General features: G+C 34.9%; 1 protein-coding gene across 1 annotated transcript; it reads left to right on the forward strand.

Annotated features, from left to right (window-relative positions):
• The first annotated feature begins 1,696 nt into the window (after nucleotides 1-1,696).
• LOC139851327 (uncharacterized) lies at nucleotides 1,697-3,032 on the forward strand. Its single transcript, XM_071840342.1, has 2 exons — nucleotides 1,697-1,846; nucleotides 2,302-3,032. Exons 1-2 carry the CDS (start codon nucleotides 1,738-1,740, stop codon nucleotides 2,964-2,966), a joined length of 774 nt encoding a protein of 257 aa, XP_071696443.1. The 5' UTR covers nucleotides 1,697-1,737; the 3' UTR covers nucleotides 2,967-3,032.
• The last annotated feature ends 17,549 nt before the right edge of the window (nucleotides 3,033-20,581 follow it).

Consider the following 20,581-nt stretch of genomic DNA (forward strand, 5'->3'; position numbering starts at 1 on the left):
GATGTTACATTGTTCCAATAGCAGCGACTAGAAGATTTTGTGAAGCATTATCGATCAAAACGTAAGCAAAATGCAAAAATCGATGATGAACATCTTCAAACATTGACCTTCGATTCTGAAATGAATCGTGGAATTATAACTTGTTTTGATGCATCACGAAGCTAAAAACAAATATCCGGGAGCTCGAATTTGTGATTATTTTGAATTGAGAACATATAGATCGATCCAACGATGAATACGTCTTTGGTTCTCTCGGTTCTCTCCTATGGAGATATATATATATATATATATATATATATATATATATATATATATATATATATATATATATATATATATATATATATATATATATATATATATATATATATATATCTTCACCAATGGTCCAACCCGCGCTACCGAAATCTCTACAACATCTCGAACTTCATTTAACGGGTACAAGTAACGTATAATGAATATAAACCCTAACACCACCCTTGAGCCATAAATACCGGCTAACCCGATTATGGTGGGTCGACGTTTAACCACCTTGCTGAGAACATCATCTCACATCGGGGTTATTTACGGTGCTCCAGCCGGAGAGTTAAAATCGAATGACTCTTAAATCCCCCCTTTTCTTTGATGACAAGCATGGACGAACCCTAAGATCATTTCTATGCCTGATCAAATGGCTTCATCCATGGACCAGAAAGTTAAATGTTTTTGTTAATCATTAAAAGCGACTTAATGCTTCTTGTCGCAAACTTCAGAGACTGATAACAGATTGATTGACAATTGTTGAACGTAGTTGACCTTATCGAAGCTTACACTCTCATTAGAAAACATATCTGGGCAATGATAAATCCTCGTTTATCATTTGCGTATGCAACCGTTCCTTTAATTTGCTTGACATTAAATAACAGAGACGAGTTGTTTGACATATGGCGGGACGCTTCACTATCAACAATCTAAGTATTGTTGAGTAAATTATAGAAAACATGCAACAACAAAAGTAGATGATTAGTTAGATATTGAAACAAGTTTTACTTTTAAATTCTTTTGGCAAAAATTGAATGTCATACTGTGTCAAACAAACAAGATTTATTATTTTAAAGTTGTTTTTGGCAAAAAAAAATTGAACATTGTATTGATTATAGGTCCAAGATTTAAATTGAAAATAAAATGGTACGAAGCACATCTTGTATTGGCTTGGAATGTTTATTGCTTGATGTAGATATTGTGAATACTTTGTAATCCTTAAGTAGTTAGTTGATTTGATATAGTAGAAACTTTCTTTAAAAAGTTGTTAATCATCACAAAAACTTGGTTCATGCTAGAGTAAATTTCTTTGAAAATAAACTTAGACCAATAAGATATTTTCCTAGTACAATTTATCTATGTTGCACTTTATTAGCATTTCTTGTTATTTAATTTAATATTTAATATTTATATTAATCACTGTTATTACGAAGTACTCCGTTATTTTAGGTTTCTTGGATACTAGGCAACAGGGTGTTTTAGAAAATTAAAAAGCAATAAACCAACAAGAAAAGGCTACACCATGGAAAGAAAGGTATATCTAATTGGCAAGAAAACATCACAATTGCAACTAACATTCATACCTCAAATTGCAAACCATCCTCCATGTATCTTTGCATATATATATCTTCAACAAGTTCTTGTCATTGTATAGCAACTCATTTATTAAGGTTTTCATAAAATAATAATTTGACATTGCAAAATTATTAATCTAAGATGGATTCAAAGGCAATTCCTACACCAACTCGAGTTTATCAAGACTTCGAACCTTCAATGGAGTGGGTACCTGAAGATGATTCGGATACCCTTCTAGTCTATCTTCCGGGTGAGTTTTTTGTTATTTGATCATTCGATTAGATTTCGATTTTAATAAGCATGGAAGCACAATCGATGTGTTTCTATTCAACGATACTAAACACACATTTTATTTTATTAATTAATAAAATCAAAATACTCTTATCAAAAAACTTGTGCATAATTATGCAACTTTGAACAACTTTTGAACGTTCTGTCTAATATAATGTAAAATTCTACCTATGATAGTGCATGGTTGACAGGAATTCATGAACTTGTGTGATTTACGTTAATAAATACAAAATAAAAACAAATTAAATCAATTGGGGACGTATAGATAAGAGCCTAATGGGCTCTGTAATGGGTTCATGGACTACTAATGGGCTCTATAACTTTTGGCCCGTTTGATTAATATGCTCTCTTTGTATGATTAATGTCACATAAATGAAATTGTATTTGGAGTGAATTTTTTAAATATTTGTTCAGGTTTTTCCAAGGAACAATTAAGAGTTCAACTTAGAGCAAGAAATTTGATCATTAGCGGTGAAAGAAAGCTCCAAAATTCTACATGGAATCGATTTCGTGTAGAATTTCCAGTTTCTGTAAACTGTGATCTAAACAGAATCAGCGCCAAATTTGAAGGAAACATACTATTCGTTAAGCAACCAAAACTTATCACTCAAGAACCAAAACCGGATGCAGTAGAAGAAAAGGCGCCCGTAGTTGCAGAACCATTGCCAGCACCTCAAAAACTTGTTGATGAACCAAATTTGGATCAAAAAGCTTCGGCCGAAAAGCCCACTCCAACAACCCAACCAAACACAGAAATAAAAAATGTTCAAGATGATTTACAAAAGACGGAAGTAGAAGAAAAGAGCAAAAAACCCAAAGATACTGAACCAAAGACTAAAGAAAAAGCCGTAGAGAATAAAAGTACAGCTGATTTGGACAACAAAAACAAGAAGGTGGTGCAAGCAGAACTTGATAAAACAACTAAAACAGCGTTGGAGAATTATAAACTAGCGGTTGGCGTGTTTGCAACGAAGCTAAAAACATCGAAAAATGCTGTGAATGCAATTGTGGTTCTTCTTATTGGGCTTGTGATTGGGATATATCTCTCGGATTCAATCAAATCATGGACCAAAGCTTGATCTAATTAGACTTCAGTATTGGTCTCTAAATGCTTTTCCAAAAAAAAAGTATTGCTCTATAAACATAAGGAGTAAGTTGTAAAAGTGTAATTTGATTCCAATGTTGTAGTGATTGATAAAAGGTTGTTGATTGTGTATTTGCAAAAGTTCTCTAATAAATTATGTACATTTATGGTTATAAATGAAATGGGTGACATCTTCTTATAAAATTACCGTGTTGTTTTAACCATTATAGTGTACCAATTACAAAATTGAAATACAATTATATTTTATTTATTCAGGACTTTGAGTTTACAGCAAATAAACCGTTTGGCTTGCAGTCAAGTATACCTCTGATCTCACGATAATTGCTATGAGTATTATGATATGGTAAAAATACACCTAAAATATTAATATTAAACTAAACGGTTTTAACACATTTAGAAGCAACTAGATCAATGCAGTAAAGATTTAGCAAGTACATATTCGTTTCACAGAGAGCAAGTATTTAGAATTTAAAAGACTAACAATTATTCTAAAGATAAAGTTATAAAAGTTGGGGAATTTTGATTAAACTAAAATACGAAAGAAAATGAATAATCATATAGACGAAGCCGTGTTCACTCAGATGATTTACTAATGATGTGAATTGCTCTTTCAATTAACAACGAATAAATTGTCAAATAAATTATAACCTAATCATTCAAATTTGACTAACTCACATCAACCACATTCAAACAATCAAACAATATATGATAAAGTTATTGTGATTCAACCTAGCATAAACTCACATAAAACCTTAATTACAATGATCACTCGAGGTAACCACACGACCGAGTTATCAAATTACCAATTAATCACCATTCACACTCACATGTAAATGTCTAGATCCTCTAAGAGTTGCAGCATAACCTGTTTATCACTAATGAATTCATGTGAACTAGTCAACAATGTATGTAATTAAAGCAAAGCAAGGGATTCACACAATAATGGATCTTTTGGTTAAATACAATAATCATAAACCGATAAGATTAAGCTATTTAGATTTGATCCGAATTAAAATCACCTAAAATCCTAACTACAAAGTTCACTCATTGTAATTACACTATTATGATGCCAAATATTAGCTGTATATGTATATTTTATATTATCCATATTTAGAAGATTACGGTATATGTGATAGAATTAAATACAATTGTAATCCCTGAAAATCAGGAAGTTAGTTAGGCTACAACTTGTATAAATATAGTCGACTATCATCAATGAAAGGCATCTCAGTTTTATAATCTAATACCAAACTACCATTCAATTACCGCATAAACAGTTAATTCGATTACTTGAAATTAAATACCTACACGTCTAGATCACAAGAATTGTTGAAGTACAAATTATCTATCACTATTTATCTCACAATAACTAGTTGATAAGATGTATAATTGAATTAACGTAGCAAAAATACATAAAAATGGATCTTTGACCAAACTTGATAAAACAAATCAATCAAACATTAAAATCCCAGAATTAAGAACAATTCAACAATCAAAAGCTATTACATATGAGCAACCACTAAAGAGTTTTAGCCTGACATGCTAGAAAAATCAACTAAACGGAAGATAACAAAAGTATTCATGATCATATCACTAGAATCCAAGAAAACAAGAGTACCAATGATTATAAATGATGAATCCTTTATCCTTGATGTTTAACCATCTTCAAAGTGATGAAAATAGGGTTTAAAACCCCTAAAATCGCCTTAGAATTGCCCAAGTTCGGATAGAAAACGAGATACCCTAAAACAAAAACGAGCAGCAAAATTTATACACTTGGCCCGTCCCTGAAAGCCTCACGATCGCGACCCATTTTTTCATGAGGGGCTCGTGATCGCGAGCTTTGGTAAATCTGGTGTTCACAATCGTTTTTCCATTTTTCGGTTCGCATACATAGCCTTGACTTTGTCCTCATGAAAGGGAGCCAAAATATCGTTATAGCAGAGCCTGAAACATCATTTAAAGCTTAAAATCTCACTTTAACTTTTGGCGTTAAATCCGATTCAAACCTGGAACTTTATAACTGATATTTTAGCTCCGAAACACCTGAAAACCACTATAAAAACACCAACTAACTTCCTCGAACCATAACTCTAATGTTCAACATATTATAACACTTTATCTTCAAATATGGATCGAAACGAATGAAAAATAACACGATATTGCAAGAGAAATTTTGTATAAATCGAGCAATACCAGTATATTTTTCCTTGTACGTATTAAAACAAATAATTTCAACCTTCAGTAGTATTTTATTTGTGCACTTTCTGGCGTACCTTATTTGTGGAATAATGTGGAGTTGATCTGATCATAATGTATGTTGAATTAGGGGTGTGGGATGACTTTGTATGCTTGTTGGCAATTTTTCGACGGTAGTAAGTATGTATCTTACTTTACGCCACCAAGATACAAAGGTAACTCATAGTGAGTTCTATGTGTGTTTATTTGAGTATGACTTTAGAGTATGAGTTCTTCCAGAGATCGTGTCCCTCTTATTTAGAACTCCTCTAGTATCTTATCCCATCCTCCAATGTACAGACCAATACCAAGACGATTCTTAGACAGATAGAATTGACTTTCCATTTGGTCAAAAGTGAACTTGGTTCATTCCTCTTTTAACTTCTGGATGCTAGCATTTGAAATAAGTCATCCCGCTCACCACTTCTTGTTGACATATGTAGTCTTTTGGCTTATGCTCATGTCCTTGTCTGTTGGTAAGCGTGATACCTTCGTAGCCAAATCTCTTTGACAAGATAGCTCTGTATAACATATATGGTATATTATTAATTCAGAAGATCAGGATGGCAATTTGGTGTATTCTCCTTTTATCTTCTGGATGGTAGTGTTTGAAATGAAAACATCCCGCTCTTAATTTCTCTTTAACATATGTAGTCTCATGACACATATTCGTATCTTCATTCATTGGTAGACGTGATACCTATGTGATTTAGCTTCGTTTGATTGCTAGGAGATGGGGTACAGTGTCAAGCCCCCCAGTTTAAATTTACGGAGCGATTTATCGGAGCTCGGTGAAATTAAACTTATAATATGAGTTAGGTGTGTGACTAGATGGCTCTGATTGTCATTATGACCTCTTGGAGTGTAGTTCCCTTTTTGACCTTAACATTTTAGCCGCTACATATCACTCGCGCCAAGGACATATGTGTAATTTCTTGGTACGTTTACCAAGGGATCTTTGATAGTTGAATTTTAATGGGACGTTTTTTCTGCAAGCAATAAAATTGAGCCATAACCTTTATTTTCTTCATGATTTGCATATTTTTTTTATCAATTTCGCCCTTTTCTTTTCTCATTCCGATCAAGAATCATACGCTGCCACTGTCTTTGTAAGGTATTACTTCTCTTTTGATTTTTTTTGATTTTTTCCATGGCGAAAGTAGGTTTGAACTTCATCACCCGCACTGTGAGCCTTGAGTAGTATTTTCGCTTGCATCAAACCCTAGGTTTGGCTGCTGATGATATGATTGTGTCGGAGTCTGAAAAAAAGATGTTGGAATTTCAGGCCGGTTATGTTGGTATGTACACCCAGGTCTTTACCGAATCTAATGTTAGGATTTCAATTTCATCCTTTTTTCTGAGTGTGTTAAAGTATTTCAAAGTACATGTATCAGTCATGCGCCCTCTTGCTAAAGAAAATATTATGGCTTTCGAATATATGTGTAAGGCGTTCGGTGGTCAGCATTCTGTTGACTTGTTTCGTTGTTTTTATCAAATGGTGATGCTGGTGATTGGGTGACAATTGCCAATCGTCGAAAGAGAAGGGGCAGTAAGATAGATACTCCAATGTGTTTTTCTGCTTCAGTTCCTGACGTTCGTAATTGGAAGGGATCGTTTGTTTATTAATTCCATCTCTGTACCCTAATGTTTTAGACAGTAGTAGGGATTTTGTTCCAAAACAATATAAGGATCCTATTCCAACAACTACAAAGAGTGATCCTCTTTTTAACCGGATATGTCGTCATTCCATCATTCCTTCTGCCTTCTTGAATAAATGTTATTTCAGCTCAAAATGTCACCTTCATGGGAGAAAGGCCAAGTGAATCCTGTGTTTATTTTTTGGGGAAAGGGGTAGGTTTTGGTTGTCTTAGGCTAGTTTGTCTTTTCACCTTTTCTCTTTCTTACTTATATTCAGTTGCATTTTGTAGAAATGGCTTTGGGGAATGTTATCAAATCATTGGGTGTGAAGCAGATGACCGAGGCTGCTCGTGCTGCTACTGTGAATAAGTAGTTAGTTTCTCATTCTTGTTCTGGTTTCTTGGAGGTTGAGAGCAAGGCTGAGAAAGTAAGCGTCCAAAAAGTTGAAGGCGAAGCAAGTGTGGCTTCGGTGCATGAGCCTATAGATGTTGATGTTGAGCCTGATGTTTCCAGAAGCATTCCTGTTAGAGCATCAAAGCGTCAAAAGGCTGCAAGGAAGAATAAGGAAATGGTTCCGGCTTCTCCTTTAGAGAAATCTAAGCTTGCCCTTAAAGATGATGACACTGAATATGATCTTCCTTGTGAAGGTTGTGGTGATAACATCCCTTCAGATACGATATTTTACCTTTTTACACCTACATTTTTTTTTTTTGATTTTCTTTTAATAGGGTCCCTTCCTACTGCTCCTTCATTGTCTTCCTGTTATAATGTATTGGATGAACTTGTCTCTGATAGGTTAAATCATGATGAGAATTGAAGAAACAGATTTGGTATTAGAGAATTTTAGTAACATTTAATTGCACAGCTTCTTAAACTTGATTACAATGCAATGAATATCTAATTAGGATTACTTAGGTTCCTTATATAGCCTTCTTCTAAGGAAACATCTATTAAGCTTATTTCACAATAACACTATCCTAAGTTTGGGGTCCTAACAATCTCCCCCTTAGTGTTAATTGTGAAAATTACAATGTAATTGTAAGATCCTGTTTTCCCAGTTGTGTGGAACGCCATCCAGACATGTGGGACGGCGTCTGCTTGTGAAAGACTGGACGCCGTCTAAGTTACTGGATGCCGTCCAGATGAACTGACGGGCCAGCTGTCTCCTTTATGATATTTAAAAAGGGGCAATTGGGTAAATTCACTTGGGGAACGACTTTAAGGCTACAAGGGTCAGTTGGTGGGTGCTTTTACTTCACTTTTATCTACCTTATCCTCTTCCACTTCAAGTTAAGAGAGAGAGAGAATTTCCTTGTGTGAGAAAGCTCAAATCGAGAAGGAAGAAGGTCGTTTCGGGTCAAAGTGCATGTTTTAAAGTTGTTCATCTACTTCCTAGCTACGTTGTGATAGTGGTGGTAAGTTCTAAACCTAATTTCCATATTTTATGTTGTTTAAGAGTTAGGGTTTGGGTTATAGGTGAACATAAAAGCCATATTTAATGATTTTGGGTGTCCTTGGGTAAGATTGAGTCATGAAGACTCAATAGTAATTAATCTAGGGTTCAAAGTGTAAATTGGTGTTGGTGAGACCTAGGTTGCTTAGTTAACTACTAGCACACCTAGATGTTATGTAAGTGGGTGTTATATGGGTATGTGGTGACCCAAATGGGGGTGTGAACCTTGAAATGGGTCAAAATGATACTAGGATGGCGAGTGAGTTGGTTGACCAACTTGTTTGTGTGATTGATTATATGCATAATGTAATAGGTACGTCGCGTTGAAGGTTGCGAGCTTGATTAAATCACTAAAGGCATTAAGGTGAGTGGAATAATTATGCGTATATGTATATGGCGCATTTATTTGTGAATGTTATGGTATGAACCACGAGCCGGTATGTAACGACCCGCACTTTTTCGATCGTTATATACTTATAAGATTAATATTTACATAAATTAAACCTTACCAACATGATAAGCAATCCAAATTGTCGAGACTGATATTTCCGAAAAGAGTTCTACACAACGTTTGACCGTCTAGTTTGACCGATGATATCACGAACTATACAATATATGATAATTATACGTTTGTGTATATATATATGTATATATACATATTTAACATGATTAATGAATGTTTTAATACCTCATTTTATATTAATAACAATAAGTTACAAGTATATTTTGAAACTACTAACTTAAGTTTTCAAAACGATAACTATACGTAACGTTATTTGACATAAATACTTAAGACTTATAATGTTTATACATATATCGTATAAGTAATGTATTTAATCACTTTTAAGAACTTAAATACATAAAATCATATAAGTGTATTCACAAAAGATAGCTATATTTAAATCCTCATTCCATTTTTCACAAAATTTCTATACGTATACCTAGAGTATTTGTACTCGTATCATACCAAGCTTCTATACGTATTTACTATTGGTATATACACATCAAATCACCACCTAACCAGCCCTTATTCATGCCTTATGTATAAGGTAATTACTTTTGAATCATTGCAAGACTAATTACAAAAATACAAACAAAAATTTTGTCATGTTATCCTTAAAGATCACATTTTTAGGAGTATATATGTATCATCATTTTGATCCATTTTTACTACCATTTTCTTATCAAAAACACACACTCTTTCTTACTCTCTAAACTCCATAACAATCCAGCAAATAACCAAGAAGATCTAGCCATAAAAACCATACTAAAACACCATAAGAAAACTCTTACAAAAACACTTCAAGAAAACCTTCTAAGAACACCAACTTACTTCCAATCTTTCATCCACTTCTATCACCCTTTTGATTCTAGCTTCTTACTCCTCTTTTACAGCAAACTTATCCAAGGAACTTGAGGTAGAATCTATGTTCATAACCTTATTCAATTCATATATATATAGCTATCTTATTTTGTGGTACAAAAGTTTAACAACAAGAACATAGTTTGAATGTTTTCAAACTTGTTTGCAAACTAAATAGATCCTTCTAACTTAACTTTTAAAATACTTCAAGACCTGTAATATAACTTATGTATATACTAATTTAACAAGGTAAAACTTGGTTTTTCAAAGTATAAGTATTTTTAGAAAAATGGTCATTAAATGATTTTGTTGTAACAAAAATGTTTAACTTCATATGTTTCACTAATGTTTCACTTATGCCGTATGATTTTGAATACAAACCAAGGTATTTACAGTTCATAGTCTTAAAGAAGAACTCGATCCAAGAAGATGGCAATTTGAATCAACGAAAACGGATTTGTAACGAAGAAACTATGACCGAAACAAAATTGGTTATCCTAGATCATTTCAACTACGGGATCAATTGGAAAAAAAGATATAAATCACATATTTCTAAGATAACATGATATTTTATATATATGTACTTATAATTCAATTTTATATGGTTCAGGATCACCCGTAAACAATACGAGAAGATTAATCATAAGATCCCATGTTTGTACGCAACACGTTATTTGACAACACCGGTACTTTATGTACGCAACACGTCATTTGACAACACCGGTACCATGGGTCAAGATTAATCTCGACCAATACATATACGATGGGGTTTTATTTATTTCATTGGGGGTTTATTAAACACCTAAAAATGAACCATTAAAATTGAATTACTAACATCGGACTGCTAACTACGGACTAAGAAATTATTAAAACTATTAAAAGTATAAAAAGTATATATATGTGACGATTGTTTAAAATAGAAATATATTGATATATTATATATGGATAGGTTCGTGATATCAACCGGAAGACCGAGTCAAAATATATATATCATCAAGACAAGAGTGAGTATATAGTCCCACTTTTAAACTCTAAATATTTCGGGATGAGAATACATGTATTTTATGTTTTACGTTATGGACACAAGTAACTGAAAAATATATTCTACGTTGAGTTGTACCACTGGCATACTTCCCTGTAGCTTGGTAACTGTTATTTACAGCGGTATTGTAAACGCGAATCCTGTTGATAGATCTATCGGGCCTGACAACCCCAATCGGACTGGACGACCAGTATTCAACGGTTGCACAGTACTTCGTTTTGTGACTACACTTGGTACGGTGTAGTAAGATTTCATATTAAAGGGAATATGCGACGTGAAAATGTTAAGTATGGTTACCAAGTGCTCAACCACTTAGAATATTTTTATTGAAATGTTTATATACGAAATCTTGTGGTCTATATATATATATTGCTGCGCACTAAACCTATATCTCACCAACTTTATGTTGACGTTTTTAAACATGTTTATTCTCAGGTGATAATTAAAGCTTCCGCTGCATTATGTTGAATCTAAGCAGGATCATGCGTACTCATATTTGTGTCAAAAATAAAACTGCATATCCGAGGACGTGTGTTGTAAAATATGCTAGAAATCGTGTTGTTATTATCATTTGTAAAGTTTGTAAGTCGAAGATTATCGTTAAACGATAATCATCTTTTTATTGTCTAAAGCTTGTAACAAAAATAATGGTTTGGTTTGTAATGTATAATATATGCAGTTTTCCTTTTTAAAAATGTCGCATATAGAGGTCAATACCTCGCAATGAAATCATACGTTATCTAACACGTTCTTATGGTTAAGGACGGGTTATGACATGTGGTATCAGAGCGTTGGTCTTAGCGAACCAGGTCTGCATTAGTGTGTCTAACCGAGAAGCCGTTAGGATACATTAGTAAGTCTGGACTTTGACCGGGTCTGATTTAAAAAAAAAAAACCATTGCTTATCACTGTTGGTTAAAATTTATATGTAAATATTATATAAGTACTAATGGGTTAGTTGTTGTGTGATAGATGTCGAGCTCAAAAATTGTTATCACAATCAACGACTCCGAATCAGAATCTTCAGATGGCGTTCCAGTCATTAACCTGTCCGATGACGAAAATGATATCCTTGGGGAAGACTCACAATTTCCGGATGAACCAACTATAGAGAACCCGGAAAGTGAACCCGAGGAGGAAAGTGAACCCGAGGAGGAAAGTGAACCCGAGGAGGAAAGTGAACCCGAGGAAGAAATACAGGAAATTACAAAAGACGAGTTCGAACTAGGGAAGAAACGAAAGGCTAATGAATTAGAAAATCCAAATCCCGAGTTTAATGAGAATGATGTGGCACCAATTCCACTCAACACTACCACCCCTATCCCCGCTATTCCTATTCGTTCTGTCCCGGCATCCAGTTCTTCAGTCCCACAGCCAAAATATAGGCAGACAGTTAGGATAAGCGTTAAGCAAATCTTTGTGTCTAAACGTCCTAGAAAATAGATCAAACGATGCGCTGCTGTGTCAAACCATGGAACCGAATAATGTTTTGTATAATATTAATAGTGTGGTTTGCTTAATGTTCGATGTAAGATAAGCATATGTAAAATATTGAAGTATGAAATGCAATAATTTTCCATGGTTAAGTATTATTTAGATTGTAGTAATTGATTCTGTACTAAGCTATTAAGTATGAACATTAACGGGTAGGTACTACCCAAGATATAATTATAAAACGCTAATAAAGAAAAGGCTTTTATAATAATACCTAGTTCATATTATTAATAAGCTATAATGTACTATAAATACACACTACATCTATAATAATCCATGTGAATAATTATTTTCTTTCATTAGGAAATGGCGCGATTGAATCGAATGACGGAACAAGAACTCGAGGAACTCATCAACCAGCGAGTGAACGACAGAATGTTATGGGTTGAGGCTGCAAGAGCTGCTGCAGTTAATCCAAATCCTAGTGTAGGATGCTCCTACAAGACGTTCCAAGCTTGCAAGCCATCATCATTCAGTGGAACGGAAGGACCGATCGGTTTAACCCGATGGATAGAAAAGATGGAGACGGTGTTTAAAATCAGTGGTTGTGATGAAAAAGACATGACCAAGTTTGCATCGTGCACTTTACAAGATAGTGCACTCACATGGTGGAAGAATTATGTGAAGGCGGTAGGAGGAGATGTAGCTTATGATACTCCATGGGAAAAATTCAAAGCAATGATAATCACCGAGTATTGTCCAAGGAATGAGGTTATTAAGTTAGAAGATGAGTTACGAAGTTTGAAGGTGGTTGGTACTGAAATCACCAACTACAATCAGCGATTCATGGAATTGGTTTTACTATGTCCTGAATTGGTTCCAACCGAAGCACGGAAGATTGAAATGTACAAAGGTGGTTTGCCCAAAAAGGTCAAGGCAAACGTTACGGCGTCGAAACCTAAGACAATTCATGAAGCTATAACCATGGCAAACGAGCTAATGGATCAGGTCATCATGGATAAGAAAGTATCCAATACTGATGTGAAGGTATCAGGTAACAAAAGAAAGTGGAATGGAAATTATGATCGAGGTAACCAACAACAATCTTTTAAGAAACAAGAAAACACGCAAGGTGCGGGTAGTGGTTTAAGCTTTGGTTATAAAGGACAAAATCCTTTATGCAACCGTTGCCACAAACATCACTTTGGTTACTGTAGTGTGTTATGCACCAAGTGTAATCGACAAGGTCATCTTGCGGAAGATTGTAAGGCTCTCGTTACAAATGGCAACAAGACTCCTGCCACCAACGCAAATAGAACTGCTTTGGCTACCATTACTTGTTTTAGTTGTGGAAAACAAGGTCACTATAAGAGTCAGTGCCCGAATCAGAATGGCGGACCTGCACGTGGAAGAGCGTTTGTTATTAATGCTAGAGAGGCACGAGAAGACCCGGAGCTTGTTACGGGTACGTTTACCATTAATAACTTATCAGCATCTATTTTATTTGATACTGGCGCCGATAGAAGTTACGTGTGTATAAATTTTTACACTAAATTGAATTGTTCATCATTACCTTTAGATGCTAAGTACTTGATTGAGTTAGCTAATGGTAAACTAATTGAAGCCGATAAAATTTGTCGTGATTGTGAAATAAATTTAGCCGGAGAAACGTTTAAAATCGACTTAATACCCGTAGAATTGGGAGGTTTTGATGTAATAGTCGGCATGGACTGGATGTCCAAAATAGGAGCGGAAGTTGTTTGTGCTAAGAAGGCAATTCGTATTCCTGGTAAGGATAAAATACCGGTGATGATTTATGGAGAGAAGGGTAATTCAAAGCTAAAACTCATTAGCTGTTTGAAAGCCAAGAAGTGTTTAGAAAAGGGATGTTACGCTATTTTAGCACATGTTAATAAAATCGAAAAGAAAGAAAAGTGCATCAACGACGTGCCTGTGGCAAGAGATTTTCCTGAAGTTTTTCCGGAAGAATTGCCGGGATTACCTCCATTTAGATCGGTAGAATTTCAAATAGATTTAGTACCAGGAGCTGCACCAGTGGCTCGTGCGCCATATAGACTTGCACCGTCCGAATTAAAAGAACTTCAAAGTCAGTTAAAAGAATTATTGGACCGTGGATTCATACGACCAAGTACATCACCGTGGGGAGCTCCAATTTTGTTTGTCAAGAAGAAAGACGGATCTTTCCGAATGTGTATAGATTATCGTGAATTAAATAAGTTAACTATCAAGAATCGGTATCCACTACCGAGAATTGATGACTTATTTGATCAATTGCAAGGATCATGTGTTTATTCGAAAATCGACTTAAGATCGGGCTATCATCAACTACGCGTTAAAGAAGAGGATATTCCGAAAACTGCTTTTCGGACACGTTATGGTCATTACGAATTTTTGGTTATGCCATTTGGATTGACGAATGCGCCAGCTGTATTCATGGACCTCATGAATCGAGTTTGTAGTCCGTATTTAGATAAGTTTGTTATCGTTTTCATTGATGATATTCTTATCTATTCCAAGAGTGAGCAAGAGCATGAAGAGCATTTAAGGTTGATACTGGAGTTGTTGAGAAAAGAACAACTTTATGCTAAATTTTCTAAGTGTGCTTTCTGGTTGAAAGAAGTGCAATTTCTTGGTCACGTTGTTAATAGCGAAGGAATTCAGGTTGATCCAGCAAAAACTGAAGCTATTGAAAAATGGGAGACTCCTAAGACACCAACACAGATACGCCAATTTTTGGGTTTAGCCGGTTATTATAGAAGGTTTATTCAAGATTTTTCCCGAATAGCTAAGCCGTTGACAGCATTAACGCAAAAAGGGAAGAAATACGAATGGACCTCGGAGCAGGAGAACGCATTTCAAATACTGAAGAAGAAGTTAACTACGGCGCCTATTTTATCGTTACCAGAAGGGAACGATGATTTTGAAATATATTGTGACGCTTCGCGACAAGGTTTTGGTTGTGTTCTTATGCAACGGAAGAAAGTTATTGCATTTGCATCCCGACAATTGAAGATTCACGAGCGAAATTATACGACGCATGATCTAGAATTAGGAGCAGTCGTGTTTGCATTGAAGATGTGGAGACACTACTTGTATGGGGTTAAATTCACTGTGTTTACTGATCATAAAAGCCTTCAACATATTTTTGATCAGAAACAATTGAACATGAGGCAACGTAGGTGGGTCGAGTTAATAAACGACTATGATTGTGAAATTCGTTATCATCCCGGGAAGGCGAATGTGGTGGCTGATGCTTTAAGCAGAAAAGAACGAGAACCAATTCGAGTTCGAGCAATGAACATAAAAATTCGTATGAATCTCAACTCACAAATCAAAGAAGTTCAACGAGAAGCACTCAATGAAGAAAACATAAAGAATGAAATAATGAAAAAGTACGAGAAACAACTTGTTGTACGGGAAGATGGAATTCGGTATTTTGCAAATCGTATTTGGGTACCGAAGTTGGGTGGATTAAGGAAGTTGATATTGAACGAGGCACATAAGACAAGATACTCGATACATCCTGGAGTTGGAAAGATGTATCAAGATCTTAAGACACGTTATTGGTGGCCTAATTTAAAGACCGACGTTACAACATATGTTGGGGAGTGTTTAACTTGTTCTAAAGTCAAAGCAGAACATCAAAAGCCGTCAGGGTTACTTCAACAACCAGAAATCCCAGAATGGAAATGGGATGGTATTACCATGGATTTCATCACAAAGTTACCAAAGACTGCCTGGGGATACGACACCATTTGGGTAATTGTTGATCGTCTCACCAAGTCTGCACATTTCTTACCTATAAAGGAAACGGATAGAATGGAGAAACTATTACGATTGTATATAAAGGAAGTTGTTTCAAGGCATGGAATACCTATTTCCATTATATCCGATCGTGATAGTAGATTTACCTCAAAGTTTTGGCAATCACTACAGGAGGCATTAGGAACTCGTTTGGATATGAGTACCGCATATCATCCGCAGACCGACGGGCAGAGTGAGAGAACGATTCAGACTCTCGAAGACATGCTCAGGGCATGTGTGATCGATTTTGGAAACGGATGGGATAAATATCTACCGTTAGCAGAATTCTCGTATAATAATAGTTATCATGCGAGCATTGGAGCTGCGCCATTCGAAGCATTGTACGGAAGGAAGTGTAGATCTCCTATCTGTTGGAATGAAGTAGGAGATCGACATTTAACTGGTCCCGAAATCATACACGAAACGACCGAGAAGATAGTACAAATCAAGGAGAGATTGAAAACAGCTCGTAGTCGCCAAAAGAGCTACGCCGATGTTCGAAGAAAACCATTAGAGTTTCAGGTCGGGGACATGGTTATGCTAAAGGTGTCACCTTGGAAAGGTGTAATACGGTTCGGCAAAAGGGGTAAGCTGAACCCAAGGTACGTAGGCCCGTTCAAGATCATCGAACGCATTGGACCGGTAGCTTATCGACTCGAGTTACCGCAACAACTCGCCGGAGTACATAATACCTTTCACATCTCGAACCTTAAGAAGTGTCTTGCAAAGGAAGACCTTACCATTCCTCTTGAAGAAATCCATGTCGACGAGAAACTACAATTCGTCGAAGAACCAATCGAAATCATGGACCGTGAAGTTAAAAAGCTCAAACAGAGCAATATACCGATTGTTAAGGTTCGTTGGAATGCTAGAAGAGGTCCCGAGTTTACTTGGGAACGAGAGGATCAGATGAAACGAAAGTATCCGCATTTGTTTCTCGATGACGCAAAATAGGTACAATTTTAAAATTTCGGGACGAAATTTATTTAACGGGGAGGTAATGTAACGACCCGCACTTTTTCGATCGTTATATACTTATAAGATTAATATTTACATAAATTAAACCTTACCAACATGATAAGCAATCCAAATTGTCGAGACTGATATTTCCGAAAAGAGTTCTACACAACGTTTGACCGTCTAGTTTGACCGATGATATCACGAACTATACAATATATGATAATTATACGTTTGTGTATATATATATGTATATATACATATTTAACATGATTAATGAATGTTTTAATACCTCATTTTATATTAATAACAATAAGTTACAAGTATATTTTGAAACTACTAACTTAAGTTTTCAAAACGATAACTATACGTAACGTTATTTGACATAAATACTTAAGACTTATAATGTTTATACATATATCGTATAAGTAATGTATTTAATCACTTTTAAGAACTTAAATACATAAAATCATATAAGTGTATTCACAAAAGATAGCTATATTTAAATCCTCATTCCATTTTTCACAAAATTTCTATACGTATACCTAGAGTATTTGTACTCGTATCATACCAAGCTTCTATACGTATTTACTATTGGTATATACACATCAAATCACCACCTAACCAGCCCTTATTCATGCCTTATGTATAAGGTAATTACTTTTGAATCATTGCAAGACTAATTACAAAAATACAAACAAAAATTTTGTCATGTTATCCTTAAAGATCACATTTTTAGGAGTATATATGTATCATCATTTTGATCCATTTTTACTACCATTTTCTTATCAAAAACACACACTCTTTCTTACTCTCTAAACTCCATAACAATCCAGCAAATAACCAAGAAGATCTAGCCATAAAAACCATACTAAAACACCATAAGAAAACTCTTACAAAAACACTTCAAGAAAACCTTCTAAGAACACCAACTTACTTCCAATCTTTCATCCACTTCTATCACCCTTTTGATTCTAGCTTCTTACTCCTCTTTTACAGCAAACTTATCCAAGGAACTTGAGGTAGAATCTATGTTCATAACCTTATTCAATTCATATATATATAGCTATCTTATTTTGTGGTACAAAAGTTTAACAACAAGAACATAGTTTGAATGTTTTCAAACTTGTTTGCAAACTAAATAGATCCTTCTAACTTAACTTTTAAAATACTTCAAGACCTGTAATATAACTTATGTATATACTAATTTAACAAGGTAAAACTTGGTTTTTCAAAGTATAAGTATTTTTAGAAAAATGGTCATTAAATGATTTTGTTGTAACAAAAATGTTTAACTTCATATGTTTCACTAATGTTTCACTTATGCCGTATGATTTTGAATACAAACCAAGGTATTTACAGTTCATAGTCTTAAAGAAGAACTCGATCCAAGAAGATGGCAATTTGAATCAACGAAAACGGATTTGTAACGAAGAAACTATGACCGAAACAAAATTGGTTATCCTAGATCATTTCAACTACGGGATCAATTGGAAAAAAAGATATAAATCACATATTTCTAAGATAACATGATATTTTATATATATGTACTTATAATTCAATTTTATATGGTTCAGGATCACCCGTAAACAATACGAGAAGATTAATCATAAGATCCCATGTTTGTACGCAACACGTTATTTGACAACACCGGTACTTTATGTACGCAACACGTCATTTGACAACACCGGTACCATGGGTCAAGATTAATCTCGACCAATACATATACGATGGGGTTTTATTTATTTCATTGGGGGTTTATTAAACACCTAAAAATGAACCATTAAAATTGAATTACTAACATCGGACTGCTAACTACGGACTAAGAAATTATTAAAACTATTAAAAGTATAAAAAGTATATATATGTGACGATTGTTTAAAATAGAAATATATTGATATATTATATATGGATAGGTTCGTGATATCAACCGGAAGACCGAGTCAAAATATATATATCATCAAGACAAGAGTGAGTATATAGTCCCACTTTTAAACTCTAAATATTTCGGGATGAGAATACATGTATTTTATGTTTTACGTTATGGACACAAGTAACTGAAAAATATATTCTACGTTGAGTTGTACCACTGGCATACTTCCCTGTAGCTTGGTAACTGTTATTTACAGCGGTATTGTAAACGCGAATCCTGTTGATAGATCTATCGGGCCTGACAACCCCAATCGGACTGGACGACCAGTATTCAACGGTTGCACAGTACTTCGTTTTGTGACTACACTTGGTACGGTGTAGTAAGATTTCATATTAAAGGGAATATGCGACGTGAAAATGTTAAGTATGGTTACCAAGTGCTCAACCACTTAGAATATTTTTATTGAAATGTTTATATACGAAATCTTGTGGTCTATATATATATATTGCTGCGCACTAAACCTATATCTCACCAACTTTATGTTGACGTTTTTAAACATGTTTATTCTCAGGTGATAATTAAAGCTTCCGCTGCATTATGTTGAATCTAAGCAGGATCATGCGTACTCATATTTGTGTCAAAAATAAAACTGCATATCCGAGGACGTGTGTTGTAAAATATGCTAGAAATCGTGTTGTTATTATCATTTGTAAAGTTTGTAAGTCGAAGATTATCGTTAAACGATAATCATCTTTTTATTGTCTAAAGCTTGTAACAAAAATAATGGTTTGGTTTGTAATGTATAATATATGCAGTTTTCCTTTTTAAAAATGTCGCATATAGAGGTCAATACCTCGCAATGAAATCATACGTTATCTAACACGTTCTTATGGTTAAGGACGGGTTATGACACGGTAGTACCATAGCATGTATGTGACGAGTAACAAGTGTGAACCACGAGCTGGTAGCACTATAAACAGGTGTGAACCACGATCCGGTAGCACTATAAACAAGTGTGAACCACGAGCCGGTAGCACTATAAACAAAGTGTGAACCACGAGCCGGTAGCACTATAAAAGAGTGAGACTCAAATGCGTATGGTGTGAACCACGAGCCGGTAGCACCTTAGAGTTATGGTTAACCATATTATTTGTTGGATATTGTTTAGCATGCTACATATATATTGTGTTGAGTATATGTTAATGTGGTGTTGTGTTAGTGTACGAGTTGTTAGCATATTGAGTAGGACGGCATGCTATTTGAGTTATATTTTCGCATGAGGTATTTGGTGGGTGCGATTGCAAATAGATGGGTTATATATGTGTATGTATAATTATTGTACTCACTAAGCTTTGCTTATCCTCTCGTTGTTTACTCTTTTTAGGTTCCGGCGTGGACAAGGGTAAGGGTGTTCGGTAGGATTAATGGCCTCCCGCTTTGTTTTGATAGGGGACGCATTTAGAATGTTTAGCTTTTGAAGTTTGGCCAAGATGTGGGTAGTTTAACCCCAAACACCATGCTCTAGGTGTCGTTTGGAACTTAAACTCTTATGGTCGAACTTGTATTTTTGAACGAAACTTGTAAAACGGTCGATGTGGGCAGAATGTTGTAAAACTTGGTTTTATGGTGGAAACTTCTTAGTTTAATTATGTTAACATGTTGTAAAAAGGGTTTCGTCTAAAAGTGTCGGGAAGCGGGTTTTCCGCTCACGTAAGTTGGACCCCATGATCAGTCACTGGTAGTTCATTGGGACACCGTCCTAAAAG

Source organism: Rutidosis leptorrhynchoides, chromosome 6, assembly GCF_046630445.1.
Source record: "Rutidosis leptorrhynchoides isolate AG116_Rl617_1_P2 chromosome 6, CSIRO_AGI_Rlap_v1, whole genome shotgun sequence".
NCBI classification, from domain to species: domain Eukaryota; kingdom Viridiplantae; phylum Streptophyta; class Magnoliopsida; order Asterales; family Asteraceae; genus Rutidosis; species Rutidosis leptorrhynchoides.

Coding starts and splice junctions, on each gene's coding strand:
- LOC139851327 (XM_071840342.1), top strand. CDS start 1,738: ATGGATTCAAAGGCAATTCCTACACCAACTCGAGTTTATCAAGACTTC. Junction 1,847..2,301: donor CCTTCTAGTCTATCTTCCGG/GTGAGTTTTTTG, acceptor ATATTTGTTCAG/GTTTTTCCAAGGAACAATTA.